The sequence below is a fragment of the Pithys albifrons genome, chromosome 4 (genome assembly GCF_047495875.1).
Source record: "Pithys albifrons albifrons isolate INPA30051 chromosome 4, PitAlb_v1, whole genome shotgun sequence".
Classification (NCBI taxonomy): Eukaryota; Metazoa; Chordata; class Aves; order Passeriformes; family Thamnophilidae; genus Pithys; species Pithys albifrons.
In genome coordinates, this window is record NC_092461.1 from 13938790 (window position 1) to 13961939 (window position 23150).

At 43.7% G+C, this 23150-nt stretch overlaps 1 protein-coding gene across 2 annotated transcripts in view; it reads right to left on the bottom strand.

The window, feature by feature from the left end:
• Nucleotides 1-457: 457 nt before the first annotated feature.
• TNFRSF11A (TNF receptor superfamily member 11a) overlaps nt 458-23150 on the bottom strand; it is a 28401-nt gene continuing 5708 nt past the window's right edge. The window contains exons 3-11 of one of the 2 annotated variants that reach the window (XM_071553515.1): nt 16444-16525; nt 15853-15978; nt 15170-15313; nt 14130-14223; nt 13675-13769; nt 12727-12834; nt 10808-10860; nt 8188-9028; nt 458-4142 (exon numbers count right to left, since the gene is read on the bottom strand). In XM_071553515.1, the coding sequence (XP_071409616.1) occupies nt 3763-4142; nt 8188-9028; nt 10808-10860; nt 12727-12834; nt 13675-13769; nt 14130-14223; nt 15170-15313; nt 15853-15978; nt 16444-16525 (1923 nt within the window). In that variant the 3' untranslated portion in view covers nt 458-3762. The remainder of the gene's footprint in view (nt 4143-8187; nt 9029-10807; nt 10861-12726; nt 12835-13674; nt 13770-14129; nt 14224-15169; nt 15314-15852; nt 15979-16443; nt 16526-23150) is intronic. The other variant, XM_071553516.1, reaches the window with a different exon arrangement.

Below are 23150 nucleotides of genomic sequence, written 5' to 3' on the forward strand. Positions count from 1 at the left end.
ATTATCTGTATTGATCTTTAATGCCCTATTGTGTTTCATGGGGATAAGAAGGACTGCTCCGGTGCCCTCGAGCAAAAGATTGCTCCTGCTTTCCCATGGCTATATGCAGAATTATTGCTGTCCTTCCAGGTCTGAAGTGGCTGAGTTTCAAGAACACCTGGTGTATACACCGTAGATATGGCATGTGACTCCTCATACTAAAATACTGTAAAAATGCATGCTGTGCAGCAGGAGACTTAAGGAATGTGTTGGAATCAGTGCTTAATAAAGCATTACCACACCAGATCTATTTGGTTCCATCCATGTGTGGAATGTGCACTGAGGAACATACTGCGGAAGGGAAGCAGTTCTTGTTAAAACAATTCCATATACAAAAAATGTTACACAAGCCTAACCAAGAATATGTTTATAGTCATGTTTGGCTCTTTTTTTTCTTTTTGTAAAGCAGGCACATGCATATAATAATATATTTTATTTTTCCCACTAATTCAAATAAAAGCTTCACTTTTTCTCAAATGGATCTTTGAGATTTTCATTATGTGTATTACAATAGCAGCCAGAACACTTCAACTTAGTGCCCAATGCATAGGTCCCTGTTGTACAAATAGATGTTAAAACCCAGCCCCAGCTCCAAAATGATGACAAACGAAATCATGAGGATAAAAAAGTCCCTTTGGGATCCATGTCTAAGCCAGGGAACAAGTAGCATGCTCATGGCTGTGATATTGTTTCTTCACTTTTGGGTAGATTCTGGAGGTAAAAAAAAAGAATTGGATCTGTTGGTTCATCACGTTTCCCATATCGGATGCATTTCTTCATGCTTGCTAATGATCCTAGTTTCAATCCTTCCTCAGGAGGAACCTGAAATTCAGCGAGTGAAAAATGTGTACTCACTGAGGACACATAGTAAATTCCCATTGTCTCTTCTCAAACGAGGGTTTTGAGCCTGTTCTCTGGTGGTGGCTACAAACCAAGGGGAGAAAGAAGCTCCAGAGGGAGGAGGAGGAGACAGACTTTCAGACAGGTTCTTTACCCAGAAATGAGCACAAGAATTCAGTCCCACCTGCCCTGTAAATGGGGCTGGTTGAATACCTGCCAGCAGGACTGATGTCCTAGAGAATGCTTTCCAGGAAAATACAACTGAAAAAATTAGGATAAAGTGTGAAAATACCTGCACCACCTTGCTTGATGATGGCTCTGCTTCCTTGTCCCTATTGCACCAGTGCCTTGGGGATACAGAATTTCTCCAGAAGCAGCTAGAAAGAGGTTGTAAAAGATCCAGCAGGAATACCACAGATAAGAGAGCCTCGTTAAGCACCTTCTGAGAGGCAGAGGTAGCTTGGGCCATCACTGAATGGGACAATCTACCTGTCTGGCTGAGTCTAGGCTAGGGTAGTCTAGTTTTCTGAAGGCCAAACAGAGGTGAGACTGATTGCTCATGCGCCCTTTTTGTCAGCCACCCAAGACAGTGTCTAACACATCTGTACTGACCTTTACATCACAGCTCCATAAAAAATGTAGAAATATTCTGAGAGGTGAAGGGGGCTAAGTCCATCATTTTGGTTTATGCATGAGAAGCTCATCATGATGCAGTGGTCACCTTCTCAGCTTTATAGGTGCTCTTCCCTCACAGAGCATTACTATTGCAAACAGACCAGCTAATATAGTGAACTTCTCAGCTTTAAAGCCTTCCTGGGAAGGAGCCCTACCAGAGACCTGTTTCATCTGGGAAGCCAAAACTACACTAGGTAAGAGATCCCTTTGCTGCCTGGCAGGAAGCACAGCATTTGCCCTCCTCTCAGAGACTGAAACAGTTAATGATTTATGCATTCTAAGAGACTTTGCAGGCTTTTGACTTTTGCATTATACCCCTGATGGGCAGTTGGGCCCATCCCTTCCTCCAGTGCTAAAGGTGTCAGCCCTGAAAAGGCAAGAGCCGTTGCACTGCCCTATAGGGGTTCACAGCCCAGCTGGCGACACTGCTTCATGGAAAACAACCCCCTGCCTCAGAGGGAGGTCCAAAAGGCATGCTGAGGGTATAAAATGGACCGGTGACTTTGGGAATTTGGGTGGGTTCTGTTCCTGGCCCCTGCTGCCTGCAGATGGAGACCATGGCCTGCAGGACTGCTGAGATGCAACGCTGGACCTTGGGGCGGTGACTATGTAACCTTCTCATCTTTACTCATCTCTTCTTTTTCATTGATGTCCTGGACTCTTCTCCTGTCTTTCTTCCCCACCCCCCCTGCTAAGGTTATCTTCTGTGTCACATTACACGGAATTGTTAAACAAACACCGATTATATAGTGTCGTTTCACTTTAATCCACTCCAAAGGGAATGATTAGTAACAACCTAGGTTACCCCTGTCCCCTTCCCAGGAGCGGGTCATGACACCACCTGAATTGAATGCTCAGGCTGCACATAGGTTCCTGCAGTGCTCACACGTGCAGGAGAATGTCAGAAAACTACCCCTTGTCAGGAAATAATTAAAAATCTTTTTTTCCTTGGGAGTTCTTTGAGACTCTGTTCTCTTCACCTTTATCTCTGCAGTGGCTGCTGGAGGAGGTGGAAGGATAGTACACCTGAACCAAAGTCAACTGGGTAGTTGAGACACTCTTCTAAATACAACTGCTGTTATTCTTTAATGCCAAACCTTTTGTCACATTGCTCATCAGCTCCCAGTGTGACAGTGGCTATGCTCTGACTTCAGCTCATACAGGCCAAGTTCTGAAAATAGCTTCATGCTACCTAAATAAGTTTCTGCTTATTAATGAAAATATCAGAGGGAATGACAAAATTGTTTGGGCAGATGAAGGAATGTGTGTTTGACCCTGACCAAATTCTCCATCTTTAGGTAACTGCTCCCTCTCCTGTCACTGAGGAAATAGCCATACCTTGTTATCACAGATCCTTCCTCCATCTGCTAACAGCAATGTGTCTCAAACTATAGCAATGTTATTTCTGCAGAAGCATACCAGGCACACGTCACTCTCATTTCCAGGGGTCTGAACTCCTCTGGTGAGGTGCAATAAGCCAGAGGTGAATCAGGATCACTATAAATACTCTTTGCCTGAGATTAATCTGATATGCTTTTCAGGAAAATATCATCTGCTTGGGGCAGCGTTACACAGACCTATACCCACAAGTTAATAAAGGGCTTGGCTCTGGCACTAGTTTGAGACTGGAGCGTGGGCTTCCTTGGGTAAAGATGGGAAGGGCTGATGCCATCAGCCAGATCACCATAGGGCGACAAAGGTCAACAGCAGCACCACAGCTTTGTTCTACGCCCAGAGGCACCAAGACCCAGCAAAATGGGTACAGTTTGGCTGTAAAAAGAAAACAGCTCTGCCTTGGGGACCTCCATCAGTCCAGTCCTCTGCCACGTTGTCCCCTCTCCGGGAGCTGACCAGCAGGGCTCTCCTCCTCACATAGTCCCCAGTCTGAAGGATCTCAACTATGGGAGACCATCACTCCATGGGGGAAAGGAGAAAGCCCTGCCACTGTCTCTGCAACAGGGGCAGTGTGCCAAGCTTCACATGCGTACCTGTCCCATCGGTCAACTCCCTCGCAAGAGCACCACCACCGCTGGCACGTATGTCACAAGGGTCCTTTCCAGCTATAAAATTACCCATGAGACACCAGGGGCAGCAACAGTCTCCCTTGTCTGTCATGACACCTGGGATTTTGCAGCGTGGCAGCAGCCCCAAACCCTGTCGAGGGCTGGCTGTCAGTGTCCTGGCCCACAGCGAACACACTGTTTCCCCTCAGTTCAACACCTTTTCTGAGAAGTGTCCCAGCTTCCCCTCCTCCTGCACTGGCTGTGAGGCTTGCCCACTGCAGGATGGGCCATGCTCCTGGGCCAGGGCTACATCGAGCCACCGTGGCTCCCTACTCCCCAGGGCCAGGCAGGTGCCCTGCAGCTCTGCACACTTCTCCTTGTAGTGCTGGGCATTGCCGGCAAAAGTCTCACAGCGGCTGAGGTTTTCTTCCTGCACAGGGCTGCCCACATTCTCCTCACTTGGCCCCGAAGCTGTTGCTCCCTCCTGAGAGTTTTGGCTAAGGTAGACAACAATGATGTCACCCTTGAAATTCATTACTTGCCCACTTGAGATAAAGGTGGAGTTACTGTTTCCAGTCACATTTCCTAGGGAAGGAAGCAGGAGAAAAGAAGACAGACATGATTAATATTTTCCCCTCACAAGGTGGACACTTAGTGCAGTGAACCTAATCTGCTGTGGTGGCTTTACTCGTGTCATTATTTTTTTCCCCATGACATGAGGATGCACTTATAATCAATGCCTTCCACTGGACCTTTTCATTATTTCCATTTTTGTTTCCTCAGGACAAAGTCTGTCATACACAGGGAGTCTGTCTGGAAGGCTTGGAAATATTTTCTCTCTCGGAAGCAAGAGAGAGTGGGAGGATCTCATGTTCCCTGTGCTGCCTGATGCACAGGCTGTATCCAACCTACCTCTGTCTGTGGCTTGTGATGTCATTATTTCTAATAATGAGATTTATTAAAGTCGCAGAAATCACACTGTTTACCAAAGTGGAAACAAACCCCCAATCAATCCTATCATTTGGGGTAGGTAGCAGGCTTACTGAATAAATACTGAAAGGCTTAACATCAGATCACACAGTCACACAGTGTCCAAATGACATGGAGCTTATATGATTATCTTGTATTTCCCTGATCCTCCATATAGGTACACTCTGGTATTCATCTAGCACCCTCCTGGATTTACCTGGATATATGCCAACTCCAGTAAGAAGACTGAGTCTATATTAGAGTAACCTAACGCAGTTATAGTTTCAGTCAGTCTGTCTGTGGTTAGAGATTTTTTCAGTATAAATTCAATCTTTCTGCCATTTCAAGGAATGGGTGGCTGACTCAAGTGCCAGCAGGAGTGGGCTTTGCCAATTTAATAAAACTCCCCTTAGAGCAGAAAGAAAATATCTGGGAACAAACTTTCAATATCAAACTAACAAACTTGTTAAAGTTTCAAAACAAAAAAAATGAAGAAACCAAGTAAACAAAATCTTCCTAGCCTGTGAATATCTTCCTAAGAAATGTTTTTCCTGCTGAGCACTTAATCATTACTTGACTGACCTGATTTTGTATCTTTCCTCATTACATTCCTTAACATTTCAGACATTCCCATTTTCACTGCAGCTAAGTGTGGCCCAGCCCAGAAAAATGCTGTTTGCACATCAGCAAATGACACTGGGCCCTAGCTGTGCAGAGTTAGGACCTGTGCCTGCTCATAACCAGACCTGGGTAGCACTCGGGCATCTTTCTAATAGACCCTCCTTAAACGATCTTATTTATTTCAGCAGTATACAAGCTTTTTGCTTTCTTTCTAAGTGTTGTTGATTAACATGAGGTGTCCATAAGAATGTTCTCTGCAAGGAGTTTTTCTGCGCTGGTTGTTCCCCCTGTGTTTGATTCCGCTTGGCTGTTTGCCATCAACAAAACTCTTGGGCATAATGGGAGTACAAAAATAACTCATAGGAGGTGCTGTGAAGTTTACCAGTGCTCAGTATGAGATCAAGAATTTAGAAATATATGTGGCAGTGGGGAGGGAAATAAAAAAAGTCAGATTAACACATTTATAATCTTTAGACGAATGTGGCTGGCAAATCTTCAGTGCTTTCTGAAGACATCATGCTGAAAAAAAAGGATATTTGATGCTCCAAAAAAATGGGCACAAGAGCTTCCTGGACTGCACTAATGAGGTGGTTCCAACCTGAAAAGCTTAAGGGATGCCTTCAGAGTGAAGGCATCATTCTCTGCAGTGTTTCAGCCTTTTGATCTCTTCAGACTACCTGATAATATTAATTATAATGACAAATTAATTTTTGTGATAATTGTTCACTAAGAACTGGGACAATGCAGGTGAGTAATTTTCTCTGAGATACTTAATATTCTCTAGGTGGTAAGAACTGTTTGTTGCTGCCAAACCAGGCTGGTTTGGAATCTGGAAGTGAAAGGCTCTGCAAAACCATTTCTTACTGTGAGTCACCGAAGTCTGCCTGCACTCATGCTTTGTGCTGTAGCCCCTACACAGGACTTGAAAGTGGACGTGAACCAAGACTTTATGTTCTGGCTGGTTTGGGGGGTTTAAAAGACTGCTTGAATGCTTACCTTCCTCTCCCATGTGACCCCTACAAGTGGCACCTGGCCAGAGGTTCACTTTGGTCCTCTAGGGTTTTTCACAGGATGGACAGAGTTTGCCAGTTCTGTCATAACGTTAAGTCTTAGGGAACTAAACCCAAAATTTTATGGAGTTTCCTTTTCCTTCCCATTTTTCACTGACCCTCTTTTGTACCCTTCTGTCTTAGCATGACTGTGTGCAAAGCCTGGTGACTTAGTTGCTTTGAGAAGCATTACAGAAAGTTATTTTACATGCAGTTATTCCATCTGGACATTTCACAAGGCCTGGCAAAATGACTGATGCTGATGTAGCTCCACGTGCAGCCCCACTGTGGCCGAGCTCCATTTTGGAGTGGACTCTATGGTTAAACCCTGGCCCAGTCCTCATGCAACTAGGCGTTGTCAGCAGGGCACAGACATTATGTGGACAGAGAAATTACTCTGCCAGCAAGACACATTAGCTACAGACTAACTAACCCACACTCTCATAGTGCTCACAGCTCAGTCAGCACCTTCCGGCAGTTGTGCCTAAAAAGCAGATTAGAAACACAGTATCTGTGCTCAGGTTTCACCAGATGGCACTGTAGCATGCACATATCTGAAGGCACAGACACAATTAAAATCTCATACAAAGAATTATGCTGCAGGTCTAAGATGGCACTTTCTAGCATGCCACTTAAATTCAAGCTCTCCTGTTTGCTCAGTTGTTGTTCCTTAATATTTTGTCTTTCTCTTTGCATCAGATTTAGAAAAAAAAGCAGTACCAAATACAACTTTGACTTTCGGTTGTACCTCAGGAGTCACCTTCCAACAACAACAAAAAAGATAATTTGTGTTCTCTTTACTCCTGCTGCATTTTGCACAGACCAGACAGTGAAACTGTGTCAGGATTTCAGGAAACTGAAGCAGCTGAAAGAATTTGTGCTCTTCAGAAGATGAACAGTACACACTTTCAGATTCCCATATGGCATGCATGTTGAGAGAGGATGGGCCTTCAAGTGTGTTGTTTTGGGGCTTTGGCAGACTGACAAGAATGTCTTCGTAAGAAAATTTAAGGCCTGACATGGTTTTAAAGAAAGACAACAGCTTACAACTGCTGTGGGTATTACAGTAATACTTGGATGTCCCATTCAAAACTAAGGTGTCATTATACTTGGCAGTGCATCGATATAAATAAAAATAGAACGTCTGACTTTTAGAGATTATAATCTAAAATTACTAATAACACATGACAGGCAGATTGCAGACTTTTATACTGAAAAAAAATTAGAGGAAAGAAGGTTTCATCCAGACAAGGCTCATAACTTCCCTTCTGCTGGTTTTGCGTCAGTGACATTTTTCCCCTGCTTTCATTTCACGATTTTTATATATTTACTCAATTAATAAATTTGTAGACAGTAAATTGGCATCAGTGTTTCAGATTTGTTTAGGGGACAAAGCACCTGTGTATGGAGAAGCAGTGTCTGTATGAAACTATTTTTATGTGAATGCTCATATCCGATGAAATTAAAATGAAAGACCTAGCAGCAGAAAATTGTACATAATCTCTTAGATCCAGCTGTGGCCGACAGGTTACAGCTCCAGCTGGAATTTCCCTGACCACTGTATAAAAGTAACTGGAATTAAACCTATTAGCAAAAATGTGCATGCAGATTGTTGAACGGAAAATATCTGTCTGAGCATTATCCACCCTTCCTTGACTCAGCCTCTAGGTCCTGGTATTTTCTTACTTCTAAGTTTTCTCCAAGACCCACACCTGCTAACAGAACTACCTGGCCTCTGCCGTGACAGCCAGAAGATGAGTTCTGCACTGCTGGTTAGATCAGGGCAGGACAATGGTCCCTCACTGTGTTCATACTATTTGCAGAATTCACTACAAACTAAATGGCCTTGGTTTGTATTCAGATTTGTTTTTCAGATGAGCTTTAGGGCAATCATTTTATTCGTCTCCTAAATCAGATCCTCTCAATACTACTGATCTAGCACCGAGAATAATCCTATACAATGGTGTATGGGTCAAGCCTAATGGGCTTACCAGATGCTGAAGGGAGGTCTGAAGTGCTGCTGTTTGTCCCTGAAGTGCTTCTGTGTGTACCTGATGTGCTTCTGGTTGTGTTCTGGAACTTCATGTTGGTACTATCTGAAGATGCATCTTCCAAACCATGATCACTTCCTGAAGTGCTCTGACCAGCAGAGAGAAAATTCAAACCACAGGTGCATTGTGTACAGGAGCCAGTTTCTGGGGAGGTGAAGGTACTGTCAGCTGCAGCAAAATAGGGTTTGCTCCACTTCTGTGAAGACCCCCTGTATGCAATGCCACACCTTACACAGATCTTCTCTGAGTCACAGTTTGTTGCAAAATGATCTGTGTCTTTGTTGCCGGTTTCCTTCAGGCAACTCTGGGCATGTTGGCAAGACTTCTGAAGAAGATGGTCCATGGCAATTTGTGCCCCATCTGTGTTGGATGGAGGGTGAAAGCCTTGAGAGACTGATATGTCCTCTGTGCTCCCAATCCCTGAAAAGCTGTCATTCTCCCCTGCCTCCATTGGTTCTGAAAATGATGACACGGTTTTACTGGTAGTTCGACTTAGTAAAGATAAATAATCAGTGTTATTGAGATCCTTATCCATGTATTCATCTTCCATGGGAACTGGTGGGAAATGGTAATCATCAGTCTCAGTTCCCACAGAAAAATCTGCTGCCTCACATGGCTCTGTGCTGGGCTTCCTGTCCCTGCAAGGAGTGGGACCACTGTGGCAACATGAGTTTCCCGGGACTGGAGAGCCAGAGGGGCCCAGGAGACACATCCCTTCAGAGGTCTGGGGGACAGCAGTATTTGTGATGTTCACAGTAACAAATGCATCTCTGGGATGCTCCTGAAAGAGAAATTCAAAGGTCTTTAATAAAGAGATCAGCAAAAAGTTACTTTCTAGACAAAGAAGGAAAAGGCAGATCATGGTTCTATCTCTGTGTAAAGTTGCTGAGGTTGAGCAGCACTGCTGTATTTGAGTCTTGAAGTGTAATTCTATTCTGCTGTGAAACTGTGACTTAGCAATGCTGGTCTCAGCAGGTGACCTGGTGGACTGGGAGGCAATAACATTTAATTTTGTAAGAAGACTATTCCTAGTTCTTATGAGTGCACTTAAGAAAAGTTAATAAATCTACAAGAGTTGCTAGCTTCTGCTGTTCCTTATGGACAATCAGAAAGACCCAACTAAATGCTAACTGATTTGTATTAGCCATGTATCTGAAGCTCTGTTGATCTGTGAAGGCCTTACTGGAGACTAAATCTTACATATCAGCAATGATTGCAGAAAGAACCTGGGTTGATTCAGAAGGCCTGAGACAAGCTAGAAAAAAAGAAGTCACACAGACAAGGTTGCATGTTGTCAGTACTTGTCACAGTATGTACAGCCAGACTTCGGGAACGAAGATTTGGGAAGGGCTCTCCCCACGTGGGTGTGCCCTTCCAGCCTGCGCAGTGGAATTTTTAGGTGAGGCACAGGGTGCACAGAACTGGCCACACCGTTCAAGTCCAAAGGTCCATTTGCCACAGCCAAGTGAGCTTGGACAGTGCCAGTGAAGTCCTCAGGGCTGTCTATAGCACCTGATACTAACTGGGGCTGACCCTGCTTAGCATCCAAAATCTGATGCATTTGGATGGCAGGGAGGCATTTAACTGCCAGGAGACAGCCCCCACTGAGACTCGAACTCAGGACCTTGGGATTCAGAGTCCAGAGTGCTCTCCTTTACATGAGACCGCCCTCACTTGCCACAGTAAAGGATTGGGAAATACTTCAAGGGTCTCCTTCAGTTCATGTAAATTGTGTTTCAAAGACAGGTATTTGGGAACCTTTAATTTTTAGTGTCTGTTTAGCTCTTCCAGGATAGAAGAGAGAGTGTAAATGCTGCCTCTGTTCCAGAGGATCTGAACCAAGGCAGCAGGTTGCATGAACACTGATGAGACAAAAGAGGAACTGCCTGCTTGAAAAGGTGGGTTTGTTTGATATGAACTTGTTTGGTTTTTTAGCAGTGGAGTTTGACTCTTTCAACTAAGCTAGGCAGAGCTCCTAGAAGGGGTGGTGGGGACAGCATGCACATGAAACAACTCTGTCCATCTCCATGGTGTGAAGCAGGTTGTACATATGAACTTGAGCCACTGCCACTATCTTGAGTGTTTCAGGATAGGATCTGGTGTTCTTCCAGCCTACATTCTTCCAGCCTGACATTCTTGACATTGCTCCAAATCCAGGTTTCTTGCCTGTGAACACTCTGGTATGTAACAAGGGGCAAACTCAGCTGAAGCTTTCCCTGCTCTTAGGATTTAGAAAGACTTACTCCTAGGCAGAGTCTCAGGTGTTCAGCAACCAGTGGGCTCATGATTAACTTCCTCCTCATAAATATTTAACTATCAGAGAGACCTTTATCTCTGTTAAAACTGTCTGAAACCAGAGAGCAGGTTCAGAAGCTATTTGTAAACAGTGATTTCACGTGCCTCACATTTACAGAAAACCAAACCGAAAAAGCCAAACCTATGAGCACTTTTTGAGGAACTCAAAACTTGTTTTCTAGCCAACATTATCATGCTTCAGAAGGGGTGTCAGGAGTGTCATAAGCAAAACATAAAGAGAAAATGCCAGCGTCTTTGACTTTACCTTTGTTCCTTTTATTTGGCTGCACACTTCATTAGCCCAGTTCTGTAGATCTGCTGTAGGGAAAACAAAAAACGTAGCTGTAACATAGAGCAGGCACTGAAGTTAACCACAGACCTAAACACCCACAGTCATTCACAATCTGCAATACCATATGAAATAAAAACAGCAAGCCTGTTTTTACTGACTGTTCCAGTGTCCCAGTATCAGTCTAGCTGAGGATTCATTGTAACTGAAACAGGGATATATTTCTGTGGAACAAATGTTTCAAAACTCCTAAAATAGACCACGGCTAAATTGTGTTCCACATCAAATGGGGTTTCTTTCCTGGTCATATGTCACACCAAGCTATGACTGGCCCAACAGCAGCCAGCCTGCAGTGGTATGGTCTATTTCAAGAGAAGTCACATGGATGGCCCAAGGGCCCTTCCCAGACAGGAGTGAGAAGCATGGAGAGAAGAGGGTAAGCCACTGAAACCACAGGATGGCAGGCTCAAAAATAGCATATTCTACTTAATCAGGGTATGCTTAACGGGCAAACTCATTCCAATTTCCTTGGAGTATCTCCCAAGGAAAAGCTTTAAGTCCAAAATGCTTTATGGTAACTGCCACTTATAAGTTAGCAATTTTGGTTTTCTGTTTACACATTCAGGGACTTCGTAGGGCTCAGGTCTCATATTCATATGAAGCTTACACTGGTTTGTATGTCTGAAGATAGATCAGCTTTGTAGTCAGTGCCAGTTCCCAGCAATGACTTTGTTCCTCTGATGTTATGTCTGCACATTTACCATCAGTACCCGCTCACAAGCAGGCAGAGCTTCTTCTGGAGCCTGCAATTCTCCCAGGCTCAGGTTAGCAGGATTCACCATGCAAAGGCAATGAGGGACTGCCATTGCAGAGAAGCAGGGCAATAGAAATGTCAAAGAAATTGCATTCCCCTCTAACCTGCTCTGCATTTTAAGTATTTGGTTTGTGAGAAAAGTCATCACTTCCTCCAGCCTATCCCAGAAATTCCAGATTTAGCACAACCCATGTTTAATGTGGCAGAGGCAGCCTATTTCTAAAACAAAGGCTGAAATATACTTTACAAGGAGGACTTCTGTCTTCCCTTCCACTGCTCCCAAAACATTTCATAAACTGGGAAAGGAGATGATGGTAAGCTTTCTATGTTTAGGGGGAAATAAAAAAAATGAACAGAGCAATAGAAGGTATGTCCTTCATTAAGGAGACACAGGGCTTAACATAGCATTGAATAAAAGTATTCCCACTCTATTAATAATAAACTCAGTACCCCAGTGCTATCTAGTATGTCTTTGGTAGAATTTTTCTACTTTTTTCTACTTTTACTATTTATGCTATTTCCTTATAGTATTTTTTCCATATCTTATCAAAATGTCAGCCACCAGCTAAAAACATTGCCTCCATCATGTTCTCAATTACATATCAGGTTTTTGTCTTGAAATCCATATTTTAACCTCTCCAGATGTAGGTTTTTAGGTAGGAGGGAAAGTAAGAGAAAGAAGACAGGAGGTAGTGAAAACACCTATGTCTGTCCCTGCTTCCCTTTGGCTAAGGGGTCTGCTGCACCATGGGGTGTAAAGCAGCCATGCTGCTCTGAAAGCCCTTGCCCTCAGCACCAATCCCCCTCCTTCCACACTGTGGTCGCGTCCACCCTAAGGTGGCCACCCCTTGGGTCAGTGTAACACACTGTAATATGCTGCCTATAATATGCTGTAATACGCTGCCTGCCTAGAGGAAAGGAATTGGAACCAGGTAAAATATATCCAAATAGACATCCATCGAGATAGCACTAAACTTCCAGTATAACTCCTGAGCTTTTTAACCTAGTGGTTACCCATGAAATCAGAGCACACAGAGAGCCACAGTTGTCACATTTATGAATATTATTAGCTATTGCATACCTGTTAGCTTTTTTCCCTTATTCTTGTAGTATACGATGAAAATGACAATGCCAATTAGGGTCACAAAAAACAAGATGACAATCAACATGTATAAGATCCTGTTTGTTCCTGAAGGATGTAAAAAAGATTGTGCCATCAATATGCAGCTTGGACTCAGCATTATGACAAACTTTGCTCATTTTATCTGCTTTCTATGGGAGAGGTTTTTTGTTTCCTTCCTATTTGGTTTTTAGTTTCTGTAATAAGAATAGCTCCCTTACCGAAGGTACCTGGTACCAAGACATTTCCATAAAAACCAGGGCCTTGGTTTCTTAGAGAGGTGTGATTTGGCCACGCTCCCCTGAATGTTACCTTGCAAGCTACCAGTAGACCACAGGCTGTCCATCATCTCACTCAGGGGATAGAAGATACACATCTCATGAAGACTATAGAATTCAGCGGAAAAATTTATCTTAGGTTATGATGGATCACTGCGTGCCGGGCAAGCAGCATACTTGGTACCATATCCACATTGGAGAAGGGAATGGGCAGTAGGTAAGAAGGAATATGTGAGAGAGACTCAGCTGAGACTGTATTCACTGCTATAAAATAAGCATGGAGACAAACTGCTGGTCTTTATACAAATAATGTGTGTATGGAGATCAGCAAGCTGAAAAAATGAATGAGCTGTACATGTGATGGAGGTCATGGGCGTAACAGCAATGCTGCTTGCCATGCAATTTTAGTGGGAGGTGTAAACCTCAGCTTAGGAGTGGACGTAGGCCCTAGAGCTCCCAGGCTTAAAGTAATTTTTAAAGGTGGGATTTTCCGAGTGCTCTGTCTTGGTCTACAACTGCTCTCCCCAGAGTCACCCACAATGGGAATGGATTTAAGCCAGCCAAAACCCCTAGTAATCACATTCCACCTCCTCCCTGCTACTTTCAGACAAATCTGTACAAGGACACGTACCATCTTCCGATGGCTCAGGCACTGTCTGTTCTGCACAAACTGCGTCAGACTTGTCAGTCCCAGGCACAATTTCTTCCAGTCCTAAAGCTGTACAGCTAAAAAAGAAAGACAAAGAGGCTACATTCTCAAGAGGAAGCTTGTTGTGGGTTCTACACTTAGGCAGAGCAGTACTTTCTGTTGTAATGTACAACATTTCTCCACCCTTAAGAACATCAGGTATTTTCTTTTGATGTGCCAGTTGAGCAGCTCCATTGTTACAGCTCTCTCCTGCTGTCTTCTAAGGAGAATTCAAGCTTCAGCATGAGGATGTTTCCACCACTGCAAAGCCAACAGAGATGCTCTGTGTACTCTGCAGGCAGTCTGGAACACTCCACTGAGAAATGCTGTCACCCAAGCTTCAAGCTTCTCCCTGCCTTCTGGCTGGCATGGTCCTCTTACAAGATACGGGGACTTACTTGGTCCAGGATTTACACTCATCGGTGGATGAAAAGACCTTTGAGAAGTAGCCTCTGGGACATGGTATACACATTGTGTCCTTGTCCTGTTGCACTAAAGGAAGAAAAATTTCATAGTTGAGTTTCTGTGAGTTCCTTTCAAGCGAGAAGAAGGTGACTACGCTCCCCATCCTCCTACTCCATTCTCCTCCCACAACCCTCTTGAAAGCTTTCCTGAAGAGTGGACCTTCGGTTGCATTAGAGCAGCAATGACAGTCACAAGTCAGCAGCAAAAAGCCCCTTGTCTCACCTGAGCACTTCTCCACATGATCAAAATGAGAAATGACCAGGAGTCATTTGCAGTTTTTGTAATATAACACACAATATAACACAGCACTTCTTCCTCCATTACTCTATTACGTGCTGCTTTTTTTGGGTTCCTTAGACGTGGTGCAGCCGTTTCCAGTGTTCACTACAACTCTGAACTTTACTGTGTATTTTCCACCCACAAAACACCTGCGTTTTGTTTTCAATCAGACTTAAGAGTAAGTAAAATGCCTGTAATAAATGTTTTCATTTTAGCCATCTAAAACAGAATGCAGGCTAAAACACAGTATGTGTGCTGTCTGAAAGATGCTAATCACTTCTAACTTGCTTATAACATTAAAAAAAGACAAAGAAAAGTCACTGGATAAAAACAGATTGCAAATCCAGCCTCAGGGACAGCCCTCAAAGGAGTGCTTCTCTGAGTACTGGAGCAATGCATAACCTAGCGGCTTACAGTCAGACACCTCAGCAAGCATTAGAAACGTACTGAACACCTTGCAACTACTGCCATGTTCATGTGATATTTAAACTATAGAGGTAAAAGCCTTGAAAATGTAAATAGTCCAGGAGGACTATATGCAGTAGTAATGACAACGCAGATATGCATCTTCTGTTGACAGTCATCTGAGAGTCTAAAGCAACCTCTTTAATATCACAACCCACACAATGCTGGCCTCATCCAATAGGCCTGAGCTGGACATTCCACTTCGTACCTGCCCTTTCTGTATTCTTACCAGGAGGCTTGACTCCGAATCCTGGAGCACATATGGTATTTCGCTGACAGCAGTCGCAGTCTTCATCCCAGTGGTAGCCCACTGTACAAGCACACTGCCTTTGGAATGTACTGTTCCCTGGGTTTACTTCTCTCAAAGCCTTCCCTAAAAGAGAAAGCAGATGGGAGTAAAAATATCTCTAATAATAAGCCTCAAGTTTCTGAGCTTCCTGCTCTACCTACTTGCTTTGCTTGAATGTCAGATGCAAAACTACTCATATTAGAGGAAATGGTGTCATTTAGGAAGCATGGGAGACCCTCAATCAGCATGGGGCTCCTCACCAATTGCACTCCTGAACAATATTTTTCCTTATAGCTGCTGTAGAAAATAAATGTAGCTTTTTGCAAGGTTGAGACAAACACCTTAGGGGAAGTGAATGCATAGTATGCTGAGCAAAAGGACAACCTTTAAGACCAACTCACATGGTCCCAGTGAAGACAACCACTATCAGCAGCACAGAGACTAAGGTTATGGTACTCAGCACAGAATCTTTGCAGTCTGGGGACCTCCCTTTCCACCAGGCTCTTCTGCAAGCCCAGCCTCCGAGTGCTGGGCACCTGAACAAAGAGACTTCCCTAGATCCACTTTCCCATCTTCAGCCTTCACTGGTTTGGATTAAAGGTTCTGCAGTATGACCAGCTCACCTTGATCACATATTTTATGTAGTAAGCATTTATCTTCTTCATTCCAGACATCCATATACTCATTTGGGCCACATGGCTGACACACACTATCAGAAGTAGCAGTGCATCTAGCAGACAAATACTTCCCTGTGATTGAGAAAAGGACAAGTAGGTCACCTAGAAGTTGCACAAAGCTGTCTAAGGAGTTTAGGGGAAAAATAACCGGTTGGACTAACACTGATGTACCGCTGTGGACCATCATTTCTTCCCGCACCTTTACAGTTTGTCAATCTGGCTCCCATTTAGTGTAGTAATGAAACATTTGTGATGGCCTGGGAGCAGTCCTACCTATGTGCATGAGAATCAAGCTGCTTTCTGTCTCCCACAGTGGTTGAGTGCTATCCCAACAAAATAGCTGCTGTGGCTTTTGCTGAGGCCAGCAGGACCAATCCTGCACTAGAAGGCACTCATAAGCCTAAAGTCATGCACCTGTGAGAATATGCCAACAGATTAGCAGAGTCTCAAGAACAAGCCACCTCACTGACCCACAGAGCCGTTTCTAATGAGCTTTTCAGCTATCCAGCTGGTACAGCCCAGTCAGTGCTTACATACCTGGCTCACACTTTGTGCAGCACTGTCCAGAGTATTCATAGTGTTGTTCACTTTCACATGGCGGAGTGATTTGTAGTGACAACTGGAGCAGAGAAGGAAAGAGATGACATGAGAACCAATATACCTGGAGAGCTACAGACCTACCAGGTCACAGTGGTGGCAGAGGGAAGAAAAACTTTTCTTCTGTATCGACTTTTGATAGCCATAAAGTTACCCAACATTTATGATTTCAAAGGTGCTTTGTAGACATATGTACTTCATGCTGTATGCACAGGGACTTGGAATAGAGCCAAGTGACAAATAAATAATGCATCTTGCAATTTGTCATGAACCTTTGGCCTGTTACATAACGTTTTCTTACAGTACTCTATTATGTGAAATCTACAACTTTAAAATAATTGTAAAGAAAAAAATATGGCATAGAGATACTTCTGTAGTCTCTTCCACAGAAATTAGCTCATATCAAGACCTGGGCAACTGACAGTTTCAATGTAGAGCATTAAGCAAAATAGGAAGGTGAATGATTTATACTCCCAAAAAAGTACTTAGCTTCCTGCTGCAATCCACAATACTCCTGACTAGTCCCAGCAAATACTGAACTTGACTTTGGCAGCTTTTTATGCCTCTCGCTGTGTCTTGCAGAGGTGGTCTCATAGAAGTGAGGCAGCCATCCAGAAAGGTGATCCAATTAAGCCAATAGCTTTTTGTGTCTCAACAAACCAAACCAAACCCAAAAATAACAACCCTCCCAAATCACCTGAAACTGGCACATGAGAGGGCATCTAGGTAGCAGTGTTGCCTCTGGCTCTCATGGGCTTTTGCATCCCCTCCCTGCTCTCAGCTGCCTGTACACACTGAGGTCCCACCTGCAGCCCAGGTCCCTCAGCCAGGCTTCGGGGCATGGCTTGTGCTGGGAATCCTGGCCAGCACATGGTAACAGTCAGCTCTGTTGAGGCGAGAGGCAATCCAGGAAAAGAAAAGCCAGGTCAGCCTGGCAGTTGAACAGTGATACCGCTCAGTGTCCCAGGGGAAATGGTGATAACACTCCTGTACTTGAAACAGCTCTATTTCTGTAACGCACTTCAGGTGTCATCTGCTAAAACACTAGGCTGGCCAGCACGGGGTTGAGGTGACGTTGTGGGACCAAGCAGCAGAGCAACTGGTCTTGAGCAACTGATTGCCTACCCAGCCATGCAAAACGGTAACAAAAATGATGAGATCAACAGCAGGTCCAGTCACTTGCTTTTTGTCACAGAATGTTCTCTTCTTCCTCACTTGCTCCAGTTTAATAGTTCCTCTTTTAGTCAAAAAGACTAAAAAGTTACTGAAGTATCAAATAAGGAAAAGTAATCCTTTTTAGGGAAGGATATGCAAATCTCCTAAATAGCATTCAGCTAAAGGGTCTAGAGCAATTTCTGAGAATCACAGCTCTTCCTGAAGAGAAGCAGCAGGGCCCTGGTCCCAAGGCAAAGGGAGCTGAGTAATTGCTCGGATGCCTTTTGGAAATTGTTTGATACCCCATGCTTTATCATATAATGAGGGCTATTGTTATGGTATAGCTCACAGCTGCAGCTGCATAAATCTATGCTCAATGTCAATAAGCAATCTCTTCTGTGACCATGTCCTCCCATTTCTCATTCAAGCCAATGCATTCACAGAGCTGCAATATTCCCTCTGTTGATTTATGCTCAATGGCATCAAAACAAGGCTTCCGGCATCCATGTGCCAACCTCCATGTGAGCCCAGTCTACTTGTGAAGGTGAGGGATTTTGGTATGGACTGGCTGGACCTGCTGAGCATGAAAGCTGGGGGAAGAGAGGACAGGAAGGGAAACCAAAGCAACGTGGAGTTTTCTTGGGGTGGGAGCCATCTCAAGCCTGTTTGCTAACACAGTCCCCTTGATGTCGGGCTATCCTTTGTTTATCCTTCTGCCAGGGGGCTATGCGTGTCTGTCCCAAACTGTACATCAGCTTCCTGTGGGGGCTGAGAAGTGCTCGTGCTGTTGGCAGCACCATGACCTCACACTTCACCATCACCAGCACATTCCCGCCAATGTGTCCTTCTGAGATGGGGAAGTGCAATTCATTTTGCGGATGAGGAACTTGCACTCAGAGGCCAGCTGGCTTTACAGAGGTGACAGGAAACAAAACCAAGTCTCCCAAGACTCAAGTTCACTCTGTAACCCCTGGAACACATCCTTCCTCTCACTGGATGCTGGCCTGTGGGTCAGAGTGACTTGGACACCATCAACCTCTTACCTAGAGACAGAACAGGCCTCAGTGAATGAGAAAGTACCAACCTTCCCTGAAGTGGTTAAAAAGAGACAAACCCCAGCCTGGTCATTCTTTTAATGGTTTTGCTATTGATGAAGCTGCCCATTAAATCCCACCACTGTGCACAAACAAGTGCTTCAAAGAGGTCTAGGTATCCTGGTAAATTCCATGTCACTTCAAAAGTGTGCAAAGCACACAGATTTGCACCAGTTCCTAAGAAAGAGGCAGCTTTCCTGTTTGATTAACATTACCGCAGAACAAGTATATCTGACAGGGAAATAGTCCAGCAATAAAAAGGCAAACCTCCTCCAGGCTTGGTGGATCCAGTTCAGTAAAATACATCAACACCTCTTTACCTTTAAGCACATGAGTAGCACAATTGACTTCATTGGAAAAACAGGCATTCCCATGTCAAGGTTTGCAGAAAGACTGTATTTTGTTGTCAAGCTGCAGGCAGCCTTTTCTGCTTTGGTTTTTCTTGCCTATTTGTTGAAAAGGACGCTAAGCAAGAGTGTGCTTGTGCTTTTAGGGCTGGAGAACATTGATGACAGTGCTAAAAAGTACCATTGTGTTACTCAGACCTCAAAAAAAACACACACACAGGTGCTTCTAAAGGCGGAACCAACCACATTCAGATTCCTGGCCTCAGGCTTAAGGAAATATTTATTCTTTGTGCTGTTGAGCAATCAGAGAGCAGCAGAAGCTGTGTGTCATGGATGCTAAAATTACTTTTCTCACTCTTCGCATTTCAAAAAAGATAGTTGCATGGGCCTTTTTCCCTTAAAAGAAAAAATCTGGAAGAACAAGGTTAGGAGTTTCCACAGTCTTTTTCCCATGACACTTCTGAACAAGAACATGAGGCCTCAATGAGGATTGCTCATTAGTGATAATGTGGGTTTGGCAAAAATTGAGATGCAACAAGACACATGAGGGTGTAACTATCTTTTAAGATGACACCTTCTTGCTCAGTGCAGTTGTTTCTGGACAGTATTCAAATCGTCTGTCATAATTTCATTGAGCAAAGCACATTTTTTTCTCCATTTATTATTACACCATCAAAGTACCTGTGGGAGAGACAACTATGATCTGTCCTGCCTTGCACACATAGTTTGCTCTTTATACTTTGGAGCCCAGGTTTACTCAAACCACTTGATTTTGAGGTCTTTAGACTTACCTGCTGTAGAACTAAAAAAATCCTGTGGCTTTAGAGCAAAGACTTTATTTGCCTTTATCAGGAAGACTGAGCTTTGAGCAACATTTCCTGAACTGAAGTAGCCCCTGCAAGCACAGCACCCTGGTATCCAGCTAAGACGGCCTCTGCAGTCGTCTGCTGTTGCTTCTTCAAATAAGAGCCACTGCGTCTCTTCTCACAGGTACCGACTCTGTGTCTGCAGCCTTAGAGCTTCCTACCTGATTTGGCTCAGCAGTATCGCTGAGCAAACTCAAGATTTCTTCAGCCCATCACCAGTTATAGAGGTTTGCCTAAAAAACTATTTAAGAATGGTTCTTGATGGGTGCAGGTCTGTGGCTGGTGCTTCCAGGCACTCTACTGAGGCACGTAACAGTAGTGTGCATAATGAACAACTCTGGAAAATTTTAAAATTCTGGCTTTACAGGAGGAATGAGGAGTCCTATATTAAAGACTTAACTAATCACATTGAATGTGAGAGTTCCTTCATGGACAGTCTTCACTGTTGATAAAAATTAACTCAAAGCAGTACGCAAGTCACAGCTTTGCAATTCCAGTTATTCACTTGCAGGCCTGTAATTCATCACAAAAATCTTATACTGTGAATGAAATGCTTTTGGTGATGTCAACTTTCCAGTGACCAGTAAACCACATCACAGGACTATCACCACATGGTATAACAGAGCCGGGAAATGGCAACAGCTAAAACTAAATATTATTTCACCCTTAAAAAGAGGCTCTTGAAACCCTGCTAAAGCCTGAATACCAACTAGAGAGTCCAGAAAGAGTGTGAAGGATAAAACCAACAATGAAGAGGTCAAGAGTAAACTGTGCAACCAGGACATGGGCAAATGGTGACAAAAGTCACTACTATACCCTTTGTCCCTCTGTTTTAGCATACAGGAAAAAGCACACACCTGAGCAACTGGTGCTGCTCTGCTGATGGGAAGGACCACTGACCAATTTCCAACCCACCAGAGCTATTTCTAGCCAGAAGGCTACGTGAAGGAGAAGTGCTGCACTGACCACTCTTGCAGCAGGGTGGTGGGGGTAAGGCAGACAGGAAACTCAGGTATATTAGATGGGAAATGACGGACGTGGGAGATGGCAGGGCTGAAATGGCTCCTGACTGACCCTGTGAATCAGCCAGCTTGCTTCTGTGGACTGAAGACTTGCCATCATGTGTACAACACTTGTCATTCAGAGACAAAGTCACCTTCACACAACAGCCAGAGTGGTACACTTAACATCTTCACTGACTGTGCAGTCAGTAGTGCCTGCATTTTGCACGCTTTAACCTATGTTTCTCCACTGCCACAGCAACTCAAAGACTAACAACTACTAGGTAGAATATTTTGAAGATGAATTGGAGAGTAAGAACCTAAAAGTTAACCAAACTGAAATATTTAACAAAAAGTCTTGACAGCAAGACAAACAGTCTATAACAAGCAGAAATAAAGACTGCAGAATAATGGCATTACCAAAGCTAATACCTAGGTGCACTTGTGACAAGGCCTGCAAAGGCAAATCTCTTCTAGATTGAACAGGTGCAACTGCAGTGCTCCAAAGGAAAGCTTAGCAGCCTCACAGCTCCAGGTACAGTATCAGTGACTCACCATGAGTAACTCTACACCCATTCATGCTTAATTAAAATAATAAAAAAGACACTAAAGACATACTGATTTAGGTGGAGCATGCTCCTCTCTCTTGCATTTTAGTTCAGCACATCATTTTTCTTTGCTTCATCAACTGAAGTTGAGACTTAGCATGACCATGAGAGATTTCTTGGGCTGGATGCCAAATTAGGAGTTTAATGGGGACTTTCTATGCTTAATATCTGTACGTTTATCTACCCTTTTTTTCTAGCATGCCCACAGAGTGGGCCACAATGTATTAATCTCTTACAGTGTGAGGTGAGAATGTGTTGGTACAGAAAAATGAAAGGTGAGCAATTCAGATCTATATGGACCCTGTGAAACTAGAGCAGCTACCACCTAAGAATAAACAAGGCCATAGTTGCTGTTGACTGGTAAAGAAGAAATCACTCCCTGGGAGTTCTCAGCAACTCCCCAGAAGTTTCTCATGAGAACTGTTCAAGCTTCCCACAGGACCCCAGAGATGTACCTGAAAACAGTCAGGATGAGTTCATCAAAACACTGGACTTGTGAGATATGGATTACAACCAATTAGAATTTGTAGTTTCATAGTGTGAGGTTCAATTTAGCCAATAGAACATAGCCTTAACCCTATATAAACCGTGTGCAGTGTATAATAAAGGGTCTTTCATCATAAACCTTAAAGGCTTGTTGAGTGAAGTCTTTTTCCTCCATGGAAGATTGTTTACTTTAAGAACCCACAGTCCTAGCTGAGCTGCAGGGGAGAATGAGAAAACTTGTAGAGAAGAGGGGAAACTTGCTTTCTCTGCCTGATTATCTGCTTTGGCTTCCTTATTCTGGATCTTAGCATTGCCCATGGAACAAATACTGAATATTCTGCAGGCAGAAACATGAAGGACAGTGGCAGGGCTGTAGCCCTTCAGACGACAGCTGTATAGAGGGATGTAATCTGTAACACCCACATGCTGTTCTGCTTTGGTGTGAGTTAGAGTAAGGATTGCATGATCATATCTGCACTGTCACCATCATGAAGGATCTGCCACCTTTATTAAAGGGCTAAGGACTCTGCTCAGAATTGATTAATCCACTCTTTAGGGTGTCATTACAAGGAATCAGCTCTGCCGGTGACTATGGGCCAGTTAAGTCAGTGGGAATATTTGTCCCTGATCTGAAGAGGCTCTGGCTTGTTTCCATAAGCAGCCTGTTTGACTACATGTGGTATTGCAGGGGAGAGGTTTTTTCCCTGTGTGATCAGATTCAAGGAACTATCACTTCCTTGCTACTGAACAATGAAAAATTACTGAAGGACATGCTGCTCATAAGGCAGAACTATTTGCTGTAGCAAAATAACATGCTCAAAATAGACTTCCTTGTGTGACACATAAGCAAGTTTTAGGACTTCATACGAACTTAGTAGCACATTTTCCCCTATCTGTATTTCTGCATTCCTGATTAATGGGTTACCTAACAAACTTCCCAGTATTTTTATTTCCATACAGGACTTTTTTTTTTTACCTCTACTTTGATCACCGACTAAATATATTCTGCATCCATCTGCAGTCACAAATGTTCTTTGTCATTCTTGAACAGACCCTATATACTTGTTTTTCCTTTTGGAGTAGCCACAAA